The sequence below is a fragment of the Lagenorhynchus albirostris genome, chromosome X, assembly GCF_949774975.1.
Source record: "Lagenorhynchus albirostris chromosome X, mLagAlb1.1, whole genome shotgun sequence".
Taxonomy (NCBI): Eukaryota; Metazoa; Chordata; class Mammalia; order Artiodactyla; family Delphinidae; genus Lagenorhynchus; species Lagenorhynchus albirostris.
In genome coordinates, this window is record NC_083116.1 from 28,331,554 (window position 1) to 28,351,712 (window position 20,159).

The following is a 20,159-nucleotide window of genomic DNA, read 5'->3' on the forward strand; positions in this document are numbered from 1 at the left end:
TTTGTATTTCCAAAATGTACCTTGACTGCATTTTGTAATATTTACTGCTTTATTCCTAATTCTGCTTTAAAGTATTGAACTGGGCATGAAACATTAAAATATTAATCCAGAACCTGTATAACTGGATGTTGCTTAAAATCTGTATCACTGCCATGTTGGAAACCCAGACTGCTTTTGTGATGTTTCAAATTAATAAAACTATCCTCCTCCTTATCAACTTACATGTGTCTTCATGGAATCAACAGAAGTATCACAAACACTCTAAAGCAACTGACAGCAGCTGACTCACTTTTGACTATTATGGTTCAAGATACAATGGGCATGTGATTAACCAACATATAAAACCTAATGGGAAATTCTGTCATGCCGTCATCAGAAATACAGTTCCAGTCTCCTGCTACAAAAACTGAAAAACAACAGAACATAAGCTATGTAATTTCTGAAAGAACATCTTGTAAAAAATGCACTCAAAAATCAGAATTAAAACATTTTATTTTTGCCATAAGAAGCTCTACGAACTAATATCAGGTAACGGTTAATGAAAAGTAGAACTTAAAGTCATGACAGAGAAGAGTGAACAAGTATGAACATTACAGTATTGGATGGAAATGAACAAGGTTTCATATGATTGACAGAGATGAGAAAGCCAGTGCTGCTGAATTAGTATTTAATTCTTTAGAATATGCACGCCTTGACAATACAAAATACCTTCATCATTTTTACCATTTGTTTTATCTTTTTGGTACAATGGGAAAAACCCAGCATCAATTCCTCATAGCGGTTGTGTGTGTGGGATCATTACCACCAAAATGATAATCATTTAAGATTTATTCTAAAGTGAATCTTGCAAGATTGCTACAACATTTAAAAATCTTTGCTTAGGGGCTTCCCTGGTGGCGCAGTGGTTGGGAGTCCGCCTGCCGATGCAGGGGACACGGGTTCATGCCCCGGTCCGGGAAGATCCCACATGCCGCGGAGCAGCTGGGCCCGTGAGCCATGGCCGCTGAGCCTGCGCGTCCGGAGCCTGTTGCTCCGCAACGGGAGAGGCCACAACAGTGAGAGGCCCGCGTACCGCAAAAAAAAAAAAAAAAAAAAAAAAAATCTTTGCTTTGTTTGAGCACTTTCATTTTGTCATCTTTTAACAAATTGCTATTTCAAAGTTCCTATCCAGAATATTTATAGGTAATTTAGCATAGGAGCAAATCTGAAGCCAACTTGAAAGGAAAAAAAGGAAGTTCAATTGCCAGAAAACTAAGTATAAAATAGGAACACCCCATGACAAGCTTTGAAAAGCCTCTTGCCACAGATTTCCAACCCCATAAATATTGGGGGTGAATGGTTTTAATCCCAAAGGAGTATTCTGCATGAATTCTGAACTTTGTATATAGAGACTTGTAGAAAAACAGAAGACCCTGACATACATGCAAGTAAAAGTCTTCTGGCAAAAATACAATTTAAAGTGATTTTTTCCAGTTTTCCTCCTCCCAAAAAACTCTAGAAGATACCTTCAGTAGGCCAAGTTGAAATTTCACCCTCAGAATTTACATAGAGCACAGCAGCAGCAAATAATTATATCCAGATAATTAAGAATGGATAGTTTTCCATTATAGAATTAACTCCTGGTTTGTCATAATGGCCTTGTAGAAACCACCAAGTTTTATTATGACAAACTAATTTACCTAGCAGTTTAGTCTGAAAGGACTGGAAGCTCTGCTGATATCAGTATCATTCACACTTGTAGAAGAATTATGTCTAACTGGTAAAACAGCATTAATGAAACAAACAAATTTCCACTGAAAAGATTTCAGAGTGTACCCTATAGTCAAAGAGTAATGTTATCAGTACCTACAAAGAAAGGAAACAGATATTGCAATTCCAGAGATCAGACTCTTAAGTTGTAAGGTAATTTAAAAATTTCCAAGGATTAGTTTACAAAATGGTCTTAAGGTCTCAACTCACAGAACAGAAAACGGAAAGATGCACATCATTCTAATCCTTGGTAAAGCAAAGGAGTATATTATTTTTCTTTCTTCTCATATTACTGCAAATACTGATGCCTGATACCCTCAGCTACCATCTTAAGAAACACTGAAACCATTATCTTCAAGTCTAGATTACTGTAAGAATGACGTATACATGAGAAATTATGATTAAAGCTTTAAGTTCAAAGTCAAGAAATAGACTATTTTCAAAAATACGTGGTTAAGGAGAAAGAAAATATCTATGTTGAATTAAGAAATACTTAAGCAAGGTTACAAATGACTAATAACTATGCACAACAATCTTTTTCAATATCTATTAATTTTTTTCCTTTGCAAAAATTCATTTACAGAAGTTCGACAAGTCAATCCTGTTATAAATGCTAGGCTATATATTTGTTCCAACCTGCTTCCCTTTTAGTACTAGCACTTCAATAAGTTTTTACTTTATTTTCTAAGTGTTTAAATATGTGTCATTTTAAAAGGGAGAAAGGTGGTATTTATTGTTCTCAAGATAAATGGGAATCAACAAGCCTATTTAACTTCCACGTATAGCTTCTGAATGCTATAATACTGCAGCAATTTGCAGATGGAATGGTACTTATTTTAGAAGGAGTAAAAACCTAAAAGGTCTTGCTGAAAGGAAAATACTAGATCACTGACTCAACTATGTCAAATAAAAACTTCCTATTAGAGATTCTAAGTAATATGAACATTTAAAAATATATGCCAGTAGCCTCCCGCCCAAAATATACAGGCGTCTCATTTGTGAAATTTGTCATTTATAAAGATTTATACATAAAGATTAATTTGGTGGCTTTCAGATTCAAAATTTGAAAAATGTCATGGGAATATTTTTAACCATAACAAGCAAAAAGGAAATCTCCATTTACTTCCATTCTCTGTCGCTATCATATAAGAGTGCAGAATTCAAAACAAATGCGACAGATCATTTCACCTCTTCCTGTCTGCACTACAGAGATTTGTTTTCCTTTAGTATTTTTGCCCATGGAAACCACACTGCAAAGGTATATATACAGTAGTCCAGCCACAGGTCTTTTCCAGACTATGGCAATAAAAGCAAGGTTTAATTCTAATTAGCTAAAACTACTTCATTGTTCAAATGAGAGATTTGTCTGCACGGCCATTTTCATGAGGGGCAGGAGGTTGCTATCCATTTGGGTTAGCAGAATACACAACCAAGCAGAGATTTATTCTGAAAATTTCCAGGACAACTTTAGAAGTTCTTGTTTACTTTTTATGCCATATATAAGACACGACACATTTATAGTCTCAATAATAAGAAAATTGAGAATCATCAGTAAAGTGCTAACACGGAAGGGGAAAGTTGCAAGATATACTAGGGTATGCTAATAACTCCAGTTATTTTCAAAGAACATTCAGACTGCTTCAAATTCTATTCAGGAAACTATCTCTCCAAGCTTTTTTTTTCTTTTTGCCTCTTTTAAATGTGCTGAAAGCTAACTATAAAAATGGATACTTGGGGGGGAAAAACTTCTCAATCTCTATTCAAACTTTCAGAATAATTTGCTTCTAAAAAATTATCAACAAATAATCCAACTAGACTACCTTCAGATGACATGGCAGATCAAATCAACTTGTTTTCACCTTTGTTTTACAGGTCTTCTGAAAGCCCTGACCCTTAATCCAAACCAAAACTTTCTGATATTTCAAAGGAGTTCAATAAGATTCTGGTATTATAAATTCAAACTCAGTACTGCCATCTGTTACATTCTGTTTAAAAATTGAATCATTTTCCTGCTGAATAAAAATATCTTCCCAGGTCATTGGCTTGTTCTGAGGAGTAGATGTGGTCCCTACTGGAGGTTCTTTCCCAGCATCAACCTTATACCCAATACCATCATCCTTCATGACAGGCATGGTGCCTGACTTATCAGAAAGGTATGCATATTGTCTGATCTGTAAAGACCTGCATGGATGTAAACGATAAAGCTTTGAGTCTCCAGAAGGATCTTGACTATGAACTGACTTTATGTGTGAAGACATAAACTGATAGTTGATGAAAGACTTGCCACAGGCCAAACACTGATACCTTCTCTCCCCTGTGTGATGAATTTCATGCTTTGTGCGATATTCTGCAAGAGGAAATACCTTCTCACAGTAACGGCAAGGATACTTCTTCTCCCAAGAATGAATGTTAAAATGTCTCCGCAAGCTTGTCAGACAGACATATGACCTTTTGCATACAATACAGATATAATAGACCCTTCCATCTACTATTAACTCATAGTGATCATCATGTTTTACCTTCATACGTTTATTTGCCGTCTCACTGCTAGATGTTTTTGGTATCTCATTCTCAAGTCTGGCCTCCCCTTCGTCAGGGTCATCTTTGACAGGGATCACTATATCATAAGTATCTTCACCAATATTTGCATAAACCTTGCAACCCGTCGACAAGCCTTCAATTTCAGTAGCTGTATCTAAAGTAATAATCTTCTGACCCTCCATTAGATGTTTTGATCCTAAACCTGGATCATTAGTGTTTCTAGTAATTATATCTGAAATTTTTAAAGAATTAGAAAGTGGCTCTTGCAGAAGTGTAGGAATCTGCATCTTCTGTATCAACGATCCATCAAAAGCGGTATTTGGGGGGATCTCAGCCTGTGGGACCAAAGATGTATTACTGACCGCCGAGTCTGGACTGGAGCTAATAGTGTCATCATCATCATCTATAATTTCCTCCTCCTCCTCTTCATTGGCCTTGTTTCCTGTTAAAACAGCATTGTTTGGTGGCTGCTGATTCTGCACAAGTACATTGATTGAAGGAGACATATGATTTGGAAGTGAAGAACTGACATTTGGTGGTGTAGTAAGTGATGTCTGATTTAATAAAATGATGTTGGGAGTCAGATGTGTTGGGGCCGAGGATACCAATAATTTTTCACTTCCTTGTGTTTGGTTCAGAGTTGCCTGATTCACAGAAGTAGGAAGTTTCTGAGTAGGTGTGATATTTGTTAAAGGGGGAGAGCTATTGCTCGCACAAGGTGCAACATCTGAAATAGCAACAGAGCCTGGGTTAGGCTGGACCTCTGCCACTGTATTGGTACTTGGCAAAGTCTCCTTTGCAGGCAGAATCTCAGAGCAGAAAATGACGTCATCGTCGTCATCATCTGAATCGGTAACAATGATCTTTTTCATCTCATAATCTTCAGCAGATAAGGAAAAAGACTCTGTTATAATTGGCATTATAGTGGCCCCATTTTCTTGGGCTTCATCTTTTGATTTTTGTATTTCAAGGTTCTTGTCACTAGAACCAGGAGGTAAGGTTTCTGCATTACCATCCTGAGCTGTACCTGAGATGCTTTTAACCTGTGACAATGGGACACCAAGCTCTGCTATAAATTTAACTCCTAATAACTGCCCTGATTTAATTAACTCATCAAGTAAATCTGATCTAACACGAACAATTTTAGAACTATAGATATAATTGAGAATTTCTGCAAAGATCTCTGCTCTTATAAAGCTCAGTTCAACAACTTGCCCAGCAACTGAGAAGAGCTGATGGAAGTAAGTACTAGAAGCTGAAAGGATGTTCCTGTGGGCTCGGAATTTTCGGTCTTCCACAATAACGGTAACATCACAGAAGAGTCCATGGCCGCGTTGCTCATTCAAGGAGTTCAGCAGACTGCCAGAGTATTGAATGTCTGTAGCAGAAATCAGTTTTCTACTCTCCATGCCTGTAAGAGAAAGGGAGGGGGAGGATGGGAGATTAGGAAAGAAGGACAAAAGCACTTCATCATTCAGAATTTCAGCTACAGCATCATTAACTAGTTTACTGGAGTTTTACCCGAAGTTGGATATAACTTTTTGGTTTTTATATAAATTATTCTTACAGGCTGGTTTTTGGACCACATGTCAAATCTCATGACTTTCCCCTGAGAAGAGACAAGCCAGTTTTAAATTGATCTACAGATTTGAACATTAATCTCTTCCTTTGAATCTCAGATTCATGCATCACCACTAGGCTAGTTTTAAAGACTAAAATTAATTTTCTTAGTTCCAATTTTGGATTTTCTCCTCAAGAAGAGTTAAGAGTTAATTTTTAACTGTCTTAAAACTTTAAGAAAAATCTTCATCATGAACACATAAAAGTTATTTCACCTGTAAATGAATGTTTTGAATGTCAGAAAAGCTTGGTGTGTGCAACACTGAGTCCAAAATATGTAGTCTTCCTAAATTTTAACTTATCTTTAAGAACATATTCAACAGCTATTCCCTGCAGCCAGTGACTAAATCAGAATTTATAAACACTGGCAATTATTACCTCTATTATTTTTCTATTCTTACTTTGATTGGGATGCCTCATCTGGATAAACTATGAAACACCTTTCTTACCCTCTCCTCTTTCTTCTTCCCCTTGCCACTTCCCCTCACCTGCCTACCCTTACAATCTCCAGAGGCGGAATGTTAAACAGAGTGCCAAATGAAGTCAACAGATGCTGTTGTGAAAAAATAAAACAAAGGAAAAGAAAAGTTTACCATTTCTTAAAGCTCATTTGCATGAAAACACAAAACATTGAATTTTGTTGGTAAAGAATTATGAGCATTGATATGAGAACTTTCTTCACACCAAATGAACTAGTGAAAATTAAGATATAAACTTACTGGAACAGAGCAGACATCACTCTAGAAAAAAAGGGGAGGGGGACTGTCAATAAATAGTATTGCTGTGTACCACCCCCAAAACAATTTTTGGCACTTTGCAGAAGATATATCCAATAACAATGACACGGAATTTAAATAAATAAATAGATAAATAAATACATGTATATATAATTAAAAATTAGTTGACCTGAGAAAACCATAATTCAAAAAGAGTCATGTACCACAATGTTCACTGCAGCTCTATTTACAATAGCCAGGACATGGAAGCAACCTAAGTGTCCATCGACAGATGAATGGATTAAGAAGATGTGGCACATATATACAATGGAATATTACTCAGCCATAAAAAGAAACAAATTGAGTTATTTGTAATGAGGTGGATGGACCCAGAGTCTGTCATGCAGAGTGAAGTAAGGCAGAAAGAGAAAAACAAATACCATATGCTAACACATATATATGGAATCTTAAAAAAAAATGGTTCTGATGAACCTAGGGGCAGGACAGGAATAAAGACGCAGACGTAGAGAATGGACTTGAGGACACGGGGAGAGGGAAGGTTAAGCTGGGATGAAGTGAGAGAGTGGCATGGACATATACACACTACCAAATGTAAAATAGATTGCTAGTGCGAAGCAGCCGCATAGCACAGGGTGATCAGCTCGGTGCTTTGTGACCACCTAGAGGGGTGCGATAGGGAGGGTGGGAGGGAGACGCAAGAGGGAGGGGATATGGGGATATATGTATATGTATAGCTGATTCACTTTGCTGTACAGCAGAAACTAAACATTGTAAAGCAATTATACTCCAATAAAGATGTTGAAAAATAATAAAATAAAATAAAATAGATAAGCGGGGGAAAAATTAGTTGATAAGTACTTTTGGTAAAGAAACACTTTTTATTGCTAATATTCTTTCTCTTTAGAGTTACCAAAGTAGTACCACTGTCACAGTTCTTAAGTTATATACACGTGGAAGACAGGGCGTCTCAAATATCTTCTAAATTTTTCAAAATAATAGCTTAAAAACAAAAAATAGGAGAAAAGTCTAGAAATCAAGGATTTAAAACATCATGTTATAAGGCATTGCTTGTTAACGGTACCAAGGAATTCCAGGTTACCATAAAGGCATTCATCAGAAAGGGTGACCTTTGGACAGCGAGCCAGCAACCTGGGCTACCGAAATATGGGGATTTCGACACAAGTCCCTTTTCAGTGGATAGATAGGTTTTCTGAATACGGTCCCACTATTTTTGTCGTTTGCACATGGGTGTTCCCAATGGGGGAATGATTTAAATGTACGTGTCCAGGTGACACCGGGACTTGGTTTCATTTTGTTGTTTAGGTTACCTCCTCTTCCCTGTTAAGGTGGACCCAGGAACAGCACAAATCGGTCTGAACCCACCCTAACCAAGATTTGCGACCCGACTGTGGAAAAGCCGTTCCTCATTCCTGTGAGACAAATCCTTGACCGAGGGCAGGTGAAGGTGGGAAAGAGAAACACCACCCGCGAGACTGAAACAACCGACACGCGGCTCCCTGCGGCAGCTGAACCCCATCTTCCTCCTTCCACCCCCTCTTCCCATTCGCACCCGGCCGGCTGCAACCGAGGTTTTTAACCCCCATTCACGCGGAAAAGCAGCTTCTCGCAAATACAGATGGAGGTCCAGCCAGCACAGTCAGGGCGGGGGTAGTAAGGCGAGGCGAGCCGGGGAAAGTAGAAGGTGGCGAACCGGAGGGTGGGGTGTTGGGAGGGGATGAGGCCAAGCAGGCGGCATTGTTATGCCCTGGGAAGGGGACGGAAGGGGAGGATGGGCCAGGCCGAAAAGCTCTAAATCAAAGGGCTAGGAGGGGAAAAGAGGCGCAAAAAAGGCAGGCAGAGGGGCGAGGAAAACGCCGAGCGGTTCTCCGCGGTGGGCTCCCCACGCTCCGGGCCTACCCCGGGCGCCGGCAGACCCTCGGCCCCTGACGGCGGAGGGGACCGCGCCGCGGCCCTCCCGGTTCGTCCCCTCCTTCGCTCCCGGGCCCACACAAAGAAAGGGCCGGAGGAGCGGAGCCTCCGTCTCCGCCGCTTCCTGGTTCAAGTGAGGAGAAAGCGAAGGCAGGCGCGGCCCAGGGACGGAGGAAGCAGGCGCGATCCCTCGCCCCCTCCCGGGTCGCGGCCGGCTCCTCACCTGCTTCCCGGCGCTGCAGCTTCTCGTCGTCGGGCCGCGCGGAAGGGTGGGAGTCCTCCAACAACCAGAAGCCGGACTCCGCGGCGACTCGGCTCCTTCTTTAAACGTCGCTCCAGTCTTGGTCGACGTCGACGCGGCTACCGCCTCCCGCCGCCACCACTGCCACAGCTGCCCCAAGCCGCCGACAGAGGGCACCGCGCGGGGGCGAGGCGCCAAAGGCAAAGGCGCCCTCCTCTTCCGAGTGCGGTTCGGCTCTTTCCGGAGGGGCCCGAGCGTTAGGCCGCGCCGCTTCGGCGCCCCACTCCGCCTTCGGCTCCTTCCGCAGGGGGCGGAGGAAGACTGGGAAGTACCGGGAGAGCTCGGCCCCTTCCGGAGGGCGAAAGGGTGGGAAAAAGGAAAGATGGGGTAATGCGGTCACAAACGGTTGGGATGCGAGGGAAGGTAGTCGCTTTCGTCTACGTTCCGTGTAAGCTTCTAGGGAGTAAAAACTGAGAGACTAGACGGGTTTCATTTCTTTTGAAAGTTTGAAACTGCTCTATTTAATAGCCTGTTAGATGATAAACCACCTTGAAATATAATCAGAATAAATATAATCAAACAATGTATCGACTCATTATGATTTATGATAATCCAAGTTCTAGGATAACACGATGACAACTGCATTATAATATATACTTTGAAGAAATAAATTCAGTTTTTGGACAAGTACTATCTTCTTAACTGAATACTAAATGATGCAACACTATGTTAATTCCTTCATTTCAACTATCGTTTTCTGACCACCTGTTTGATCTGTACCAAATCTTATGTTAGGTTCTGTGGAATACAAAAATGAATAAGCCAAGGTCTCTACCTTTTCAAAGAGCTCAGTAGATAGGTACTCAAACATCGACAAAATATTTGTAAGGTACAGAACACAGAGAAAGGAGTAGCAAACTGAATTTGAGCTGCATCTTGAAAGATAAATAATATTAACACTTGCATTGTTAATTTATTATTCTTATTTACATAGCATTTCCTCCTCAGAGGGCTTTACTGTCTGACACATGGTAGGTGTTCAATAATTGTTTAGTGAATGAATATATGAATGAGTTGTGCTAATTTTAAAAACTCTTCTGGTAATACACTTCCGACTGAGTACCACGATGAATGGAGCAATGGGATGGGTGTTTGGAGAGCAAAATATTTCCCTTTAGGCTGGTTATTGATCATATTCAACTAAAGAACAAAATAGCAGCATTTTCTTCAACAACTAGAGCCATGCACTACCTTCATTTTCTTTTAAAAAATATGTATAGGATAATATTGCATCAGTTTCCAAAAACTTGAATTGGCACTTATTTACCATTCAGTTGGAATGTCCACCAGGCTACTCACTATCTCTAATTTTCTTCAACATAAAATCAGACAAAGATGTCATCATCTATCGATCTCTCATCTATTCTACATTCTCCTCAATAAAGTAAAGCCACATAGCATAACATCAAAGTAGTGTAATACAGCTGTATTTTCACATGGAGATAAGAAATCCAAATGAAATTCCTTAGGCGTTTCTCCAAGGTTTGGTATTGTGGGAAAACAATCTATGTGGGAATTACTGCATTATTAGTTTTTGATTATGCCTTAAAATTATGAAAGTTTTATTGTTTAATATAAAAACATTTCATGGAAAATAGGAGTGTGCTGTTGTAAAAGAAACGAAGACAGATGGTAGTATTTTCCTGGTAACTGAGCATTTAACAAAACTAGTTAGCAGATTAATGACCATTTTTCTGAGTCATCCTCCCCCAAAATTTAGTAGCAAAAAAAAAAAAAAATTAGGAAATAAGACAAAGTACATTTTGAAAGTTTAGGATCTATTTATCTTTCAGTAGCTTAGTTGACTAAAACTAAAATGAGACATTTCTTTGAAATACAGATCACAGTGGCAGTAGCTGCCACTCTTGATATCAAATGTGTGTTGGTTACCTCTCAGTAAATTGTAAGATGCAATACATTTTCTTTTGCACCAGCACCAACAACACCAAGGCCCCCAACAGAATTGCCTTCCCTTTGTCCCTTTCCTGAAAGGGCTTTAAAAGTGTGGAGCCACAACTGAGGTATGATGAAGGCCTATTACTTCGAAGTGCAGGAAACTGTCTCTTCCCTTCTGTCCATGTCGCTCAGCCCCTAACTCAGCAAAAACTAAGCTAAAATATAAAAAGCTACCTATAACCCATGCACCTAAGGTCAATTAATCTATGACAAAAGAGGCAAGAATATACAATGGAGAAAGGACAGTCTCTTCAACAAGTGGTGTTGGGAAAGCTGGACAGCTACATGTAAATCAGTGAAATTAGAACACTCCCTCACACCATATACAAAAACAAACTCAAAATGGTTTAAAAACCTAAATGTAAGACATGACACCATAAAACTCCTAGAAAGGTACATAGGTGAAACATTCTTTGACATAAATCGTAGCAATATTTTCTTAGCTCAGTCTTCCAAGGCAAAAGAAATAAAAGCAAAAATAAATGGGACCTAATCAAACTTAAAAGCTTATGCACAGCAAAGGAAACCATCAACAAAATTAAAAGAATGGGAGAAAATATTTTCAAACAATGCAACTGACAAGGAGTTAATATCCAAAATATAAAAACAACTCATACAACTCAATATCCAAAAAACAAACAACCCAATCAAAAACATGGGCAGAACACCTAAATAGACATTTTTCCAAAGAAGACATACAGATGGCCAATAGGCACAAAAAAAGATGCTCAACACCACTAATTATTAGAGAAATGCAAATCAAAACCACAATGAGATAACACCTCACACCATTCAGGATGGCTGTCATCAAAAAGTCTACAAATAATAAATGCTGGAGAAGGTGTGGAGAAAAGGGAATCCTTGTACACTGTTGGTGAGAACATAAATTGATGCAGCCACTATGGAAAACAGTATGGAGGTTCCTTAAAAAACTAAAAATAGAACTACTATGTGATCCAGCAATTCCACTTCTGGGTATATATCAGTAAAAAAACAAAAACTCTAATTCAAAAAGATACACGCACCCCAATGTTCATAGCAGCACTATTTACAAAAGCCAAGACATGGAAACAATCCAAATGCCCATCAACAGATGATTGGCTTAGAGATGTGGTACATATATATACAATGGAATATTATTATTCAACCAGAAAAAAGAAGGAAATATTGCCATTTGCAGCAACATGGATGGACCTAGAGAGTATTATCCTTAGTGAAATAAATCAAAGACAAATACTATATGATATCACTTATATATGGAATCTAAAAATAATACAGATGAATCTATATACAAAACAGAAACAGACTCACAGACATAGAAAACAAACTCATGGTTACCAAAGGGTAGAGGGAGAGGGGGAGGGACAAACTGGGAGTATGGGATTAATAGATGCACACTACCATGTATAAAGTAGATAAGCAACAAGGATTTTCTGTATAACACAGGGAACAATACTCAATATCTCATAATAACCTATAATGGAAAATAATCTGAAAAAATTAATATATATATATATAACTGAATCACTTTGTTGTACACTTGAAACTAACAAATATTGTAAATCAACTATACTTCAAATTAAAAAAAATTAAAAAGAAAAAAGTTACCTATAATTAAAGGGGATCCAATGATCAGGAAAGGAATTTTTTGGTAGGAAAAGCAGAGCAGACCAAGAAATCTGAGTGGCCTTAACAGCTGCTTTTGGGACAAGGTCTTTGGAAAGTTTCATTAATTTTCTGTTTCTCAACAAGTTATTTCACCTTTCACTTTCTTTTTATCTGAAGGCTTAACCCTACTTCAAACAACATAGTAGCTTTTAAAGACAAGAACCTTTATCAAATGGATTTGGAGGTATCAATTGTTTCACATTCTAAAAAGATTTTTGATTGGCTGATAATGGAATCAGGTTTTATAACCATGTGTCAGTTTGCTTGCCTTTGCCTTTTTTGAACTTGATTATGAATTCCATGAGGCCAGCAACTGTCCTCTCCTGTGTTAAAATGTCAAGAATCTTGTGGATGCTTAGTATATATTAATTGATGACAATAAAAGATAAAAAACCAGGACTTCCCTGGTGGCGCAGCGGTTAAGAATCTGCCTGCCAATGTAGGTGACACGGGTTCGAGCCCAGGTCCAGGAAGATCCCACGTGCCACGGAGCAACTAAGCCTGTGCACCACAACTACTGAGCCTGCGCTCCAGAGCCCGCGAGCCACAACTGCTGAGCACGCGTGCCACAACTACTGAAGCCCACGCGCCTAGAGCCCATGCTATACAACAAGAGAAGCCACCGCAATGAGAAGTCCGCGCACCGCAATGAAGAGTAGCCCCGGCTCGCTGCAACTAGAGAAAGCCCACGTGCAGCAACGAAGACCCAATGCAGCCAAAAATAAATAAATAAATAAATAAATTTTTAAAAAGATAAAAAACGGCATTCATTCAGTCCTAGAGCCCTTCCACTGAGTTATGCTTAGCTACACAGATTTAGTAAGGTCACTACACAAGTATAAAAAGAAACCACAGTAAGGTATAGTGGAAATAACAAAGACTTGGGCAGATGTGAGTGGGTTGGGATTCTGGTACTCCCACTTAGCTGTGTGACCTTGAGCCTGATTCTTCATATGTAAAATAGAGATAATAATACCTTCCCATAGAGTTGTTTTGAGGATTAAATGAGTTAACTACCGATAGTGTCAAACTGTGTACAGTTTCCAAAATATGACATGGTGTTTACTGCTTTCATGTCTGTGCCTGGAACCCTAAGCCTGTAATAACCATTCCTTTTGTATTCACACTGTGCCTCTCCTGTTGTTTGGCAAGTGCCTGGTCTTCAAGAAAGACACAACTCAAACACTAACATGTTTGTGAAGCCTGCCTTGATGGTAGATGATAGACAGATATGGTTACTTAATATTGAAGGAATGAGTGTCTGGAACCCAGTAAGTTCTAAATATATGTTTGCTTTTTCATCACTCTCCCCTTTTCTGCTTTATCCCAACAATTCTCTCTTTAAGTGACTTGTTTGATACAGTTGATTCTCCTTTTCTTCTAAAGTCAATTGGATAGGGATATATAACCCTCCTACTGAGAAAAAGGAAGTGGATATTGCCGACAATAATACAATCTACCCCCCAAAAGCAACAGGTAGCTTATTTCGAATATGAAAAAAGTTGAGAGAATATACTACAAATGTGTCCTTTGTGAAAAATTACTTGGCAATATGAAATCAAATCTGATAAGAAATGAGTCAAAATGAAGAATTAAGAATGGACATTTTGCAGTGCACCAGTCTATGTAAATGGAGGACTAAGACCAAACAACAAGGTTATGAATATGTGATAGAATGAAACTATTATAAACCCTGACACAATAAAAATCCATTCATTCATTTGTTCATTAAATACATATCACTTAGTACCTACTCCGTGCCAGGCAATGCTCTACACACTGTGGATACAATCATCATCAAGATGAAGTCGCAGTCTTCATGAAACTTAGATTCTAATGGGAGAGACATACAGTAAACATATTATCTAAATATATAACATAATATCAGATAGTAATGAGTGCTATGAAGAAAAATAAATAGCATAAAGGGGGAGAGAATAATGAGGGTGCTATTGTAAATAGTGTGGTCAGGGACGACCTCTCTGAAAAGATGATGGATGAGCAAAGAACGGAATGAACTAAGGGAAAGAGCCATGCAAATATCTGGGGAAGAGCACTCTAGGCAGTGGAACATGTCAATGCCCTTCAACCAAAGACTATCAGGAACTTACTCATAGCTGACAAGTTGGGTTTATTATTCTTTGCAGGCAGGGAGAATGAACACCATAGGGAACCATGGGGTGTTTCAGTAAGAGAATGTTAGAAAGAACCTACTATAGTATTTGAGTGATTTACGGGAGGGTCTAAGGAAGTGGCAGTTCGCTCTAAATCAGATGCTGTCAGAAAGCAGGGGCAATTGTATGATTGGGCATCTCAATAACCTCATACATAGGGAGGGCAGACTAAGGCAAAAATAAAGCTGTAATTGATAAAGTAGCAGTCACCCATTTTGGCCAAGAGAGGGGGTGTTTGGTGTTTTCTGGGTGGCACAGTGACTTTTTTTTTGTCTGTGCTTAGACAAAATTATGAAGTGGCCTTATTTCGTCTCACGTTGTCAGTCATCTAGTGACCTTGTCTTAGATTGGTGTTCTGTGAGTTTACGTCCAACAGAAGAACATGGCCTGAGCGCTAGTCAGCTTCCAGATATCAGGGGCTGCTTCCCAATCCATTTTCTCTAACAACAAGTGAAAAGCCTTAGAATATAAGGAATAAATTTTAGAGGTGGTGGGAGAGGAGGGAGGAGGTACAATATTGGCTATCTCCTCATCTTTAGTAGAAAATAGTTAATAGTGCATTATTATTGTATGGGACATACTTATACTAAAACATTATTCATTGTTTAGCTGAAATTCAAATGTAAGCGAACCTACTGTATTTTTTTTCTTTTTGCTAAATCTGACAACACTAAAATAAAAACACTGTCAGCTGCATAGGAAATACTTTGAATACTTGGTGCTTTTTCTTCTCGTCCCACTTAGATTTTTATTTGAAATCAGGATAGACTCAGAAAAAAATATGTAATTCGATTTGAGCCATTCCTATATATTCTACATGTACATAGACGCCCACATCTGTGCATATATTGTTATTATGTATATGTACGTATGTACATACATACACACACACGAGAAACAGTAAAAGCATCCAATAGTATAGAATATGTAACACACACGCACAGAAGGCACCTGGAACACAAGCAGAATTGACTGTGTTGGTGATACGGCCACTCAGTGAAATGTATCTTGTGGTCTGTCATCCTTCCTTTCGGTCATTTCAAGTATGAGGCTGAGAAAAACACGGTCTCCGATCCAACTTGGACCCGGCGCGCCTCCTGAGGAACCGGAAGGATGAGAGGAACCGATTGCAGCGGCGGTTTATTTACACGGATGCACACACCCCTTTCACGTCGGCGGGAGGCCACGTAGACCTGGGGAAGGATTTTGCCGGCGTACCCGGAATGGTTTCCTCAGCGTTGGTTGGGCGGGGGAGGGTAGCGCAGCGGCGCGTTCTGGGAGCCGAAGAGACCGAGATCTTCCCGGGCTCTTGAGAGTGTTACCTCTTTCGCGGCAACAATGGCTCGAGTGTCTCGCTCGCGCGGCCCGGAGTGGGAAGCATCGCAGTTCGTCGAAGAGCCCCGAGCCCGCGGGGCGGCCGCTCTCGTTCGCACTCTTGCTCTCGGCCCGGGGACCGGAATGGCCTCAGCCATCAGCTGGGTGGCCTCAGCCGAGGCTCCCGAAACCAGCTCTGCGGCCCTGGCTTGCGGTGTCGTTCGCGAGAGCTGCCCTCGGCACCTCGGTGCTCCCCTTCCGCTTCTGCGTCCTCGTCCGCTGAGCGCTGCCGCCACTCGCGCCGCTGCGGGAGCGACGAGCCGGTACCCAGCCTCCTGGACCGGGAGGAGGTGAGTGATGCGGCCGCACCTTCGCTCTGAGGAGCCCACTTGCCTTCAGAGTTCGCTTCATCTCTCATCCCGCTTCTGAACGGTTCCAATTAAGCATTTTCTACCTTCTTTGCGCCCATTTCCATCTTTTGCTTCAGTCCACGACAGCTCCTTATTTGCCCTTTTTCTCCCTTAATTCTCACTCATCCTTGGGCTCCTTCATACGGTGCTGTGACCCCTCCACCCCCTTTCACCTCTGGTCTGGCAGAAGACATGCCCAAGGGTCCCAGACCTATTTACGTTGTGTTATCATTTGTGAGCAAGTTTTTATTCCCCACTAGACTGAGTTCGTGGAAAGGAGGAGCCCGATTTTACTCATCACAGAATTCGCAGTGCCTAGCACTTAGTAAGAGCTCAACCATTGTGTGTTGAATGAATGAACAGATTGGTTTGAGATGATAACAGGATGTGTAAGTGGAAATTCTTTGTAGGGAGTTGGGAAGGGTTGAGATTAAGGGTTTAAACTGGAGAAGAGAAAACCTTCCCCCACGACAGGATTGGATGAACGTAGGAAAAGCAATGTGCGTAACTGCAAATGGGGCTACCTTGAGAAAGGTCTTGTTAAATGGTCTCAATCTTGACCTTGAAGAATGAGGGAAGGGTGAGATCAATTTTCCTCTAATGAAAGTGAGTATTGGAGCGGAAAAATAGTTTAAGAAGGAAAAGTTCTAATTATTGCTGTGTAAGTAGTCATACCTCCCAAGTGCCTTGAATGTGTTAAAAATGAGAAATTTACAAACATTACAGGCATTGAGGGGCAGGTTGAAATTACAACAGTTGGGAGATGTCTTGATGATTTTTTTTCTTCCAGCAGTGGAAGGTAATAAAGCATAGTGAGGAGGAAGATAGTGGATGGATTCAGACTGCCTGAGTTTGAAGCCCTGCTTTGCCACTTAATACCTGTATAACTTTGGGTATTGAGAGTTTACCTGAGCTACTCTGTGGTGTTGCTGCCTCAGCGTCCATTTTGTTTGCAGGGTCTAGCCCTCTCCTGTAAGCACATGCCCTAGATAGCAACCCGTAAAATCACAAGCAAATGTAAGTTCCTGATATGACTTCCCTAACAGCCCCTGTGATCTGCAGTCTCCCCTGCCTCCCAGTGCCGGTATGCTGTATGGCCCCCTTAGAGAAGACCCTCGTGGGGCTTACCAAAACCCCCGCTCTTTTGGTTTAAATTGACCAAAATGTCCCTAGCCTGGGAACCCCAAAGCACTCCACCCACAGACTGTAATAAAAGCATGTGCCCCAGGTCCTGTCACTCTCTGCACCCTATCTTGACCTCCCCATATAACCCCTCGAGGTGTGCTGGATACTTCCTACCGGACCTGTGAGTAATAAACTTCTCTATTTCAATTTCTCTTGTGGTCTGTTGTTGAACTTTGGCTCACCATCTGGCACCCTGTGCTCCACTTAACAAATGTTAATTTAAGGAAGTCAAAACATTGGGCAAATTACTTAACCTCTCCAAGGTACATTTCTTCACCTGTAAAAACAGGGATAAAAATAGTGCTGACATTTTTAGGGTTGTTGTAATGATTTAGTGCCTGGAACATAATACACATTATGTTTTAGCTATTAGGGTTTCACACCTGGGAGGAGGAACAGTAAAAATAGTCCTGAGTTATATTGGAGACCTACCTCTCCAAGTTATATGTTTCAGAAAGGTCACCCACAATCTGTGTCAATCAAAAAGCAAACAGGTTATTTTAGAATCCCAACCAAAAGGTGTAGGAACAGCTTGGATGAAATTTGCATTTGTGCATGTAGAAGATAATTCATCTTGAGTCCAGATGAAACCAGGTAGCAGCAGGGACTGTTTTAATGGTCTCTTATTCACCCTGTTGGTGAGAGAGGTAATCCCTCCCTAGGGTTATGGGGCAGCTGAACATAGGACACCTGACACTGGACACATAAGATCCACTATGCAGGGATAATCTGGAACTGCACCTGTCCCTTTAATAAAGAGGGTTGTTTGGCTAGGGGACCCTTTCTGCAGGAGCAGAGTGGGAAGGGGAATTTGCAGTTAGGCCGTTGGAGGCCCTACTGGTTTCCCCAGATGTCAAAGCAGCACATAATATTGGGCCTTAATTTTAGGCCCTACACCACAAGGACTGTGTGTCTTTACAGTCTGGCAGGCATCATTGGCCCCTATACTTATATATTCCAAGGGCTATTATTTGTATGTTTACTTTTAGATTATCTGCTTCTGGAACTGGGTGACCCTCTGAGTCCAAATCTGCAGTTATAATACCTTTTCCTCTGAATAAAGAAGTAAAAAATAATTTATTTAAGCAATGAGACCAAATATATTTATTTTGTAAGGATTAAAAAAAAAACAGAGACACAAGCAGCTAAACTTTGGAGAATTGAGCCTCTTGTTAGTTTTCTCCTTTTCTTTTTTTCAGTTTATGAGTAATAGTAAATACTAAACAGAAGAAATGACAAACATTATAATAAAACAAAAAAAATTTAATGTCCTCCAAAGAACAGATAGACAATGTATTCCTTTTCCAAAAAGGAACTAAAGGAAAAACAAAGAAAACAAACCCTGGATTTCATTGAATACAACTTCTGTCACATAGAACTTTTCAGAGCTCCCTTTATTTTCTACTTCTTGTAGTGCTTCATTTTTTTTTCAAAATTGAAATATTTACTTGACAGAAAATTTTTGAATTTGGTAAAGAAATGGCAATAACTGGTACATACATTAATTCAAAATATTTCTACTAAGCACCAAATAGTTCCCAAATTTTTCACCAAGAACCTCTTCATCACTGAAAGAATGCCTAAAATGTAATCAGTTTAGTTAGGTTTTTAATCAAGAAATCTAAAGATGCCAATCAGTAGTGCTTCATTTTTAAAAGCTGTCTTTACTAGGTCCTGGGTTTCTGAAAACTAAAGTTTTAACCAAATTGGAACAGACTTCTTTTTCCTTTCATAAATATGCATAAACAAATGAAGTTATTTCCAAATGTAAAACTGTTTCTGTCACATATTGCAGAAGATGAAATGAGCAATTAGGAGCTCTGTCATGCATGCGGCAGAAGGGGTGTGCTTGACAGCCTCCCAGGCTGCATTTCTAGCCTGGCTGTTCAGGCTGTCTGTAGTCTGTACCATTTGATAGTACTATCAGAACATCAGACCCTAAGTGTTAAGTTTACATTTATACCAAGTTTTTTATTAATTTAAAGTTTAAAACATAAAGGGAGAATAGAATAACTGGACTTGTTGAATTTGAATATATATAAAATTTATATATATATATATATATATATATATATAATGGAATTCAGCTTTTTTTTTTTGCGGTACGCGGGCCTCTCACTGCTGTGGCCTCTCCCACTGCGGAGCACAGGCTCCGGACGTGCAGGCTCAGCAGCCATGGCTCATGGGCCCAGCCGCTCCATGGCATGCGGGATCTTCCCGGACCGGGGCACGAACCCGCGTCCCCTGCATCGGCAGGCGGACTCTCAACCACTGCGCCACCAGGGAAGCCCGAATTCAGCTATTTTTAAATTTTTTTATTTCCATATTTAAATTTATATTTCATAACATTTCTACCTATTGAAATCCATGAGTTCACTCCAGTACCTCAAATTCCAATCCATAGCACAGCATTCATTCTAGCTTTCCCCGTTTTTCTAGAATTCACCTATTGAGTTATAATTTACATGCCTATATCTTCTGGAAAATTAAGTGAGATAGGATTAGAGAATTGGGAGCTCCTGAAGTATGAGGACTTTCTGCAAAGAATCCTTGTTTTAGACTGAATTGTGTGCCC

General features: G+C 40.1%; 1 protein-coding gene across 1 annotated transcript; it reads right to left on the minus strand.

Moving 5' to 3' along the window:
* Positions 1 to 474: 474 nt before the first annotated feature.
* ZBTB33 (zinc finger and BTB domain containing 33) lies at positions 475 to 8,959 on the minus strand. The gene is made up of 2 exons (XM_060137150.1): positions 8,800 to 8,959; positions 475 to 5,701 (listed from the first exon to the last, which is right to left on the minus strand). The coding sequence occupies exon 2, from the start codon at positions 5,697 to 5,699 to the stop codon at positions 3,681 to 3,683; it is 2,019 nt and encodes a 672-aa protein (XP_059993133.1). The 5' UTR covers positions 5,700 to 5,701; positions 8,800 to 8,959; the 3' UTR covers positions 475 to 3,680.
* Between the last annotated feature and the right edge of the window lie 11,200 nt (positions 8,960 to 20,159).

Excerpts from the sequence above, each read along its gene's own strand:
- ZBTB33 (XM_060137150.1), bottom strand. The coding sequence starts at position 5,699 with ATGGAGAGTAGAAAACTGATTTCTGCTACAGACATTCAATACTCTGGC.